Consider the following 8,530-nt stretch of genomic DNA (forward strand, 5'->3'; position numbering starts at 1 on the left):
TTTACACACGACATAATAGCTGGTAATTTTTGACATAACTCACGAACTCAATGTAAAATTAAAGAGTTAAAATTAAAAAGTTCGAACCGTTTTAATTAAATAAGTTGAGACGTCGAGTTAGAGTTGATCTATATAATATTATACCCACGAAGTGCAACCTTTATAGTGCTTATTGTGGCATGGAAAAAGCATATGGGTAGTCCAGGTACTGGAATCACTATGCATGCATGTGTAGTAGAAACAGCTTGCAACTTTCATGTCTTGCACGTCCTCTGCCCTACTGCCTCCATCACATCACGCGTGCAAACTTTAACCAAGCCTAAATCAATTGTTTAGAATCATAATATATATATATATATATATATATATATATATATAATATATCCTAACAAGCATGAGTGGTTCGAGTCTTAGACGGCTTAGGTGGTCACCTAATTAAGGCCCCCAATTCATAATTATATAATAAATATATTTTTTTAAAAAAAATATGAAGGCTCAAAAAAATATTTTAAGCTTCTAATATGGTAAAAAGTTAATAAAATAATATTTAATTTAGGCCCCCACTTAATAATTGTACAAGTCTCCAAGGGGTAGCTCAATTGGTTAGGGATCACGCCTCATGAAGCGGAGGTAACTAGTTCGAATTCCCCTTCCCTCCTCTTGTGTGGACATGTCAAAAAAAAAAAAATTATACAATAAATGTTATTTCCAAAACAAATTTTAAGACTCTAATTAAGGCACTCAATCATGGTAAAAGTAATTACAAATTGAAAGTCTAAAAAAAAATCAATAAATTCTTGGAAAGTCCCACTTATTTACTCTATTTAAAAATTCTATTTTTACATTCATGAAATTAGTCCAACGTGCACAATTAATGTTTATTTGAATGGAATGTTTAAAAAAATATGAAAAGTCTTCAAAGTATATAAATTCTCATTTTTTTGCGTTGTGCATAATAGATATAATTACACCCCTGGTGAGTCTTCAATGTCCAATAATTTTTTCGCATTATATTCTATTACAAATCAATCGTTATATAACTAATTTCTATTTTTCTCTTTATTTTTCTTTAAATCGATCTTATTCGTGTCTTTAAATCAAGTGATAAGTCATTCTCTATCTAAAATGTTATAAAATAAAATAAAATAAGTTTTAAAATACATTTTACAAATAGAAGAAAGTGCTCTAATTGACATATTAAATAAAAAATATAATATAAATATTAAAATTAATTTAATTTAATTTAATTTAATTAATATTTAAATATAAAAAAAAAATAGCCTCACTTAAACTTGTCTTCTTAGGCTTCAAAATTTATCAAACCGGCCCTACTAACAAGGACGAATTACCGACCAGCACACTGAACCTTGACTTCTTAAACAACTTTCAAATTTGATCCTCCATATCAATCACTATGCATAAGCATGATGGGCATAACTCATTAACATTGATATAACTTTTAAAATAATAATTAAATTAAATATATAACATTGCTCGTGCCTAAAGGCAATGCCATGACCGTCGAGTTTTGAATCTTGGTGCATGACAACTGATCGAGTGCTACATTTTTTTATATCTCACAAAGGTGGTGGGCTCTTTGGTATTTATTATGTTGTTATGTTTATTGTACCTAAAGCTTTTCAAGGTTTAATTTGAAAAGGCTAATACCATAAAGCTCAATATATAATATATATACTCAAATAAAATACATTCCCTTTAATTCACTTTTAAATCTCCACTCAAATTCATGGAGATAATTAAATATGAAGTGTACGTGCATGGTATATAGTCTTCTTCTTTAATTAGTGTTTGCCAAGGAAAGCCTACCCACAAAGTTGGCACATATACTACTCGGATAAAGTTTCCTTACAATATTCAACTAGGAAGAAACATAGAATTTTCATCATCTAAAACGTGCGGTTTTGAAAAAATGGCAATTTCATAACATAGTTAATAAATCGTACATTTTTTAAAATGCTCTTTTTTACGGTTTGAAAATGTAAATTTTTTGACGTTTTTAAAACCGTCATTTTTTCAAACACTCCTAAAATGGGATGCCTTTTGTAATTCTATTTAAAACGTGCTTTTAGCTTGCAAAATCACGGGACCAAAATACTCTTTAAAAGAAAAGGATAAAAAAGAAAAGAAAATCAAACTACTACCAAACCTTTGCAATTATATGCATTTCAATGATTTCATATATGAAGAACTAGTTGATTATATGTCAAATTCTCAACCAAAAGTACCTAGAAAGAAAGGTCAAGCTCAAAGTGTCGCATTGGGTCAGCGAAGAGACTTCAATGCTTAAGTCAAAATTTATCTTGAATAAAGAAAATAACTTAAAAAAAAGTAAAAGAATAAGAGTTTTTGGCTAAAATTGAACATACCTCTTAATGACCCAATTCCCTTCTCTTTATGAAGTATTGTTTTCCGCGGGTTCTCTGTTAGGGGAATTGATTGTTGGGGGACGAAAAACCGTCCCCCAACCGGCATATATAATAAATAAATGTTTTTTTAATCAAAAAGCAATTCTAATGTCACATCAGAATTGCTTTTTGATTAAAAAACCATTTATTAATCAAAAGGGAGGGCAAGGGGACGGTAACCCGTCCCCTGCCAATCAGCCCTCCTCTGTTAGGGGAAAGGTTTATGGGCTCGCGAATTTGATTATGTGGCCCCCCACACCCTTAGGCACACATATTTTAGTCTCTAAAAATAAAAAAAATGTTAGTAGTCCGGCCAGGTGACACAATCCTTCTTAGTCAGGTTGAATCTGGCTAGCCTATAAGGTTTTATTGAGACTGGGCTGGCCATCGGGCAATATTAAAGGCTCCTCTTTTTAAGGCTTATTGGTACAGTACCGGAAATATAATATAAATATATATATTACAAGAGATATGATAGAGTAATAAGGGTGCAGCATAAAATGGATTTAGAAGAACACCTCCTTATATAGATCAAAAACTTTAAGGGTTCATTAATATATGGTATGTGTTAACTATGGGAGAATAAAGAACCACTTTGTTCCAAAAATATGATACATAGAACCAACTGAAATGACAGTAAAACATTATAGTTTCTGCTTGATGCCTTTTTTTTTTTTTTTTTTCTTTGAAACATGGAAGTCTTCTTGGATCCAAGAAAGCATAAAGACTTTTATAGAACATGATATAATGATGGCGAATTGCAAGTTGAATTTGAACACACGAGTCAATCTTCATCATTTATGTCATGTTGTGAATGCAATTCACTAATAGTCAAGTCATGTTATTCTAATTATCCACCTTTAGTGCTTTTTTCAAGGATTGAAGGTCCAATTCTTGTTTCAGCAACAATTTTTATTTATTTATTTCTTCTTCTTCTTCTCATCTTTACTTAAGAAGGGTGGAAATTAATTTGCTATTTATCAAATTCATTTGTAGCTAGTTGGTGTTAAATCATCCTAAAAGTTTAAGTCACCGTTGAATATTCAACTGAAATGAAAGGTGTATTGACAGAGATAAAGTTCGAACTTAAGACATTTGACTTTGATATCATATAAAATCATCACTTATTTTAAAAGTTTAAACTAGTAAGAAATGATAAAAATCGGGATCACGACCCCAAGAAATTAATGCAAGAACTTAACCATTAGTAGGCAGCCTGTTTACAAGGGATACACAAGTGAATTCACTTTAGTCACAATAGTTGCTCAAAGGGCAGACATAAAAAAGCATCAAGGAGAAAAAGGTAGCACAATGTTCAATCCCACCCTTATTTTATCATTGATGATGACCCCCACCCCCCTTAGCTTTTTCCTCTCCCTCTCTCTCTCTCTCTCTCTCTCTCTCTCAAATCATTTCCATTTAATAGTAAATGCTGCAGAGTTTATATACTTTATAGTATATATATGATCAGATGATTAATTTAAATAAATAAAATGGCTGTAAGCAACAAGCATGAACATTTTAGTGCCATTAATTAAATGTGGCAGTAGTTAAAGAGGAAAGAAGAACAGAGACAAAAGGATGGACTATATATAAATAATATTTAATCCTTTTCCTTGGTTCCTTTATTAAGGTTAATTTTAACTTATAAGGTTAATTTTAACTTATAAACTGACGTAATAGTCTATATTATACTGTCACGTCGACCACACTAAAATTTAAGAAAAAAAAATACACGTACTCCCCTTCGAACTACGTACATACCACCTGATTGACGGCATGTGTCGGATGGAGGAAAGGCAGGACCAGCTAATGCTTTGCGGGTTTTGTCTGCAGGTGTCTCAACTGGCATGGGGGAAAAAGGCCGATGTTTTCCCCCCCGTCGGTCACATGCCAAACAGCCAAACAAGGTGGTGGCATGGGCCAATTTTTAGGAAGAGTTTAGAAGCCAGAAGCTTCTCGCTAAGAGAGTGCATGATAGCAATATAGCATATACATATAGCAAATGTGTGTCTGCATCTTGGAATCTTCCACCAGAATTTCCTTGGCCAGGGAGTCGGGACCCAGATTCAGGCCACAGAGAGTAAGTGGGAGATAGCATGCTCCAACGCCGCCCCTTGGTTTCCTTCAAAAAAAAACCGCCGCCCCTTGGATTTTTCCCCTTTTTAAAAAATTAAAAAAAATTATATATATATATATTTTAAAATTTTAATTTTATTTAATTTTATTTTTTTGACGTGTTCGCACAAGAGGGGAAGGAAGATTCAAACTAGTGATCTCCGTTTCATGAAACGTGGTTCCCAGCCGATTGAGCTATCTCTTAAAGATACTTTTATTTTTATCATTCGAAGGACATTGACAACTTTTTAGTAATTTGGAAAGACATTGTCAATTGAGTTGTAGTTTTAGAGAGCTATGTAGACTTTTCCCAAAAAAAAAAAATTATGCTTTTTTGCTTCTTTTTTCCTTGTAATTTTTTTAAATTTTTTATAAGTATATTTTTGTCATTTTTTGTACAAAGGTACATCGCAATTTTCCGGTAATTTGGAGAAAGATCTTTTCCATTTTTCATTTCAAATGAAATGCAGAGGAGTCAGTTCCTTAATCAAGAGGGGTCAAACTGTCCAAAAAAATAAATAAATAACAATTTTGTCTATCTTAAAATAAGAAACCGACTCCTCTCCATTTTAAATCTTAATTTGTTTTTAGAGAAACATTGCTTCAATTTATTACAAAAAATTTCTAATAATTTAAGAAAAATTAATTTTTAAAATATAATTATTTAAAAATTAACGTGAAAAATGTCACGTAGACTGATCACGTCACAAATTATAAAAGCTACTAACTAAAGTTGAATGAGTAGCAAGGCACGTGAATATTTTCCATAAAGTCACAAATCAGTCCAAGAGACTAGAAAACAAAGAAAAAACTATCATATTTCCACAAACACCCCCGGCCCACATGGGCCACATACCCCAAAACCCAAACCAAATAAATGCCCCCCCTGGAAAAGCCGATCGAAGCTAACCAGCCACTACTGAAAAAGCCTTCCTTCCCACAACCATGTCCATGCCACCCCTGCGAGCATCACTACTCATGATCGTGCCGGCGGTGGTGTTTCACCTCCACCTCCTCGCTACCGTCACCTCCACTTCGACGGCAGCAGCAGGCTCATCAAAAAACACCGTACCGCGCTACCCTGATTTCCAACACTTCAAAGTGAAAGAAACCATCGCCGAGATCAGAACCAACAAGCCCACCAAGAGTACCCCACAACACGCCGGTGAGAAGAAAGGGAAGGTGAAAGTAATGCACAGGGACAATATAATTGCACCCGCTCACGCCAACTTCCATGACCGTTTTCTCGAGCTCATGAAACGTGACGCTAGAAGGGTCGCCGGCCTTGTTCACCGCCTTAGTAATGCTAGTGCCGGTGGTACTTATCAGGCGCAAGAGGATTTTGGGTCGGAGGTGCTGTCCGGCATGGACCATGGAACGTGGGAATATGTCATTCAGATTGGCGTTGGTAGCCCTCCGACGAATCAGTACATGGTCATCGATCTCGGCAGTGATGTTGTGTGGGTTCAGTGTCAGCCCTGTGACCAGTGTTACCCGCAGTCCGACCCGGTTTTCAACCCGGCAGATTCACGCTCGTTTTCCAGAGTTTCCTGCAGCGCCGCCGTGTGTGACCGCCTCGATGGCGGCGGCTGCCACAAGGGTCAGTGTATATACGAGGTGTCCTACGCCGACGGGTCCTACACCAAAGGCACGCTGGTGCTCGAGACACTGACGTTGGGGCGCACCACGATTCAGAATGTGGCCATCGGGTGCGGCCACAAGAACCGGGGCATGTTCGTAGGAGCCTCCGGTTTGTTGGGCCTTGGAGGCGGGTCCATGTCGTTTCTGGGTCAGCTCGGTGGCCAGGCTGGCGGTGCGTTTACTTATTGTTTGGCAAGTCGGGGCACCAGCACGTCCGGGTGGATGGAGTTCGGGCGTGGAGCGTTTCCCCAAGGGGTTGCATGGGTCCCCTTGCTCCGAAATCAACGGGCTCCGAGTTTCTACTATGTCGGGCTTTCGGGTCTCGGAGTCGGAGGTATCCAGGTACCCATTTCTGAAGATGTGTTTCGGTTGACCGAATTGGGTGACGGAGGGGTTGTTATGGACACCGGCACCCCGGTGTCAAGGCTGCCGACTTTAGCTTATGAGGCGTTCCGCAACGCTTATATCGCACTAACCGGGAACCTTCCTCGGGTCTCCGGAGTATCCATTTTTGACACATGCTATGATCTATCCGGATTTGTGACGGTTCGGGTACCAACCATATCGTTCTATTTCTCGGGCGGATTAAGCCTCACCCTTCCAGCACAAAATTTTCTAGTTCCAGTGAATGATGCTGGAACTTTTTGTTTTGCATTTGCTCCAACCTCTTCTGGGCTTACTATTTTGGGGAACATTCAACAAGCAGGGATCCAGATTTCCATTGACACACTTGGGTATATGGGGTTTGGTCCAAACGTTTGTTAATTTTTGCTATTTTTGAGTCATATTACAAAATTAATATTTTAATTAAATTAGCTAAAAATGTAGGCACGTATAACAATATTTTCACTGAGATCTCGTTTACAAGAATTCCAGTTATTTTTTCACTGGAAGCAATCTTCGCCGTAAAAGTACAGAAGAATCTCGGGTGATTTTATTAATGATGTTGTTAAGTGCCTCATTAGTTTAGCTAAATGTAATTAGGGTATTGATGTTGTTAATGCTGCTATTTTTATAGGTAATGTAATTATATATACTGTGGTTTGCTTATAATAGTGTTTAAAAGAGTTAATGGAAAGTGGTAGTTTAAAAGAGTTGTATATTCATCATTCCTAAGAGAAATTTGAAGGCAGTCAAAAGAATCACAAAAGGGAAAAAGAAAAGGGTATTACTTGGGTATTAGAGCACCCTTTATGGGTATGTGCCATGATAGAGTCCAATGCCCCCCTTTTTCTCATTACACAAACAGTCTTTATGGTGCCTTTGACCCTTACACTGGACATCCCCAACATCATCTTTTTTCCTTATCTTTCCCAAACAGAATCTCTCTCTCTCTCTCTCTCTCTCTCTCTCTCTCCTAACTTTTCTGTAGGGTTTCAATCACGAGACAACAGGGAGCCACCATGGTGTGGATGGGAAGAATATCACTAGGGATCTTGGTCACCTCTCCTGTTACACAAGCAACTTACAAAAGCCTTTGCTTTTCCTATTTTGAAAGGTTGAAATTAGGATATTACTTTCCTTTCTTTTCAGGTTGGGGAAATTAAGAAGAATCATGACATCTTGGGTTTTGTGATGTAGCTCGTCTTTTAGTTGTAAACACTATTCCGCCCGGATCAGGATTGGCTACAATCCCCTAACCCGATTCCAATGAGACTCACCTATCTGAGCAAATGTACATGCTTTCATAATTGCTTGTCTTATTACAATAGGAGATTTCGGTTCATTTTACCTTCCAAAAAATAAATTAAGGACACAATTCTACCCTATTAACCTGCTTTGGATTTTGTGAGGACTTTAAGAGGCCCACAAAAGTTGGAAAATTTGCAGGTGAAATTAGTAAAAGCCTAAAAGGGAATAATCCATGTAAGCCTTGCTCAGAAAATAGCATCATTTGCTTAGAAAAGCTTTGCCCTAACTTTGTTTGCCAAAGCACTGGACAAAATCATTATTGCTTGAAAGTCCTTTATCTCATAAACAAATTTCTCTAAACTGTATCAAGTCTTTTGAGGGCTCACCTGTGCTTGAGCAATTTTTTTAGCACAATGTATCAAAGGTTGGAAAGATAAATTCCATTAAAATTGCTCAAGCCTCATGGGGTTTAAGCCAAAGTAAAAGCACATCCGACTTCAAAAGGGTCCATGTTCTAAGAGGTTCCACAAAACCCCATACACAATAAGTTTCTTGACTTTCTACTCATATTACTGGTTAGGTATTCTTTAGGGAAAATGGTTCTATTGGTCCTTGTGATTTGTCTAAATTACAAATCATTGCATGTGGTATCAAAATTAATTCAGAAATCTATGTAGTTGACCTAATTTACAAATCACTCCCTAGAGTCAAAT

At 36.6% G+C, this 8,530-nt stretch overlaps 1 protein-coding gene across 1 annotated transcript; it reads left to right on the forward strand.

The window, feature by feature from the left end:
* Positions 1–5,431: 5,431 nt before the first annotated feature.
* Positions 5,432–7,916, forward strand: LOC133854704 (protein ASPARTIC PROTEASE IN GUARD CELL 2). The gene has a single exon (XM_062290961.1). The coding sequence runs from the start codon at positions 5,490–5,492 to the stop codon at positions 6,948–6,950; it is 1,461 nt and encodes a 486-aa protein (XP_062146945.1). The 5' UTR covers positions 5,432–5,489; the 3' UTR covers positions 6,951–7,916.
* The last annotated feature ends 614 nt before the right edge of the window (positions 7,917–8,530 follow it).

The sequence above is a fragment of the Alnus glutinosa genome, chromosome 13 (assembly GCF_958979055.1).
Source record: "Alnus glutinosa chromosome 13, dhAlnGlut1.1, whole genome shotgun sequence".
In the NCBI taxonomy this organism is placed as follows: Eukaryota; Viridiplantae; Streptophyta; class Magnoliopsida; order Fagales; family Betulaceae; genus Alnus; species Alnus glutinosa.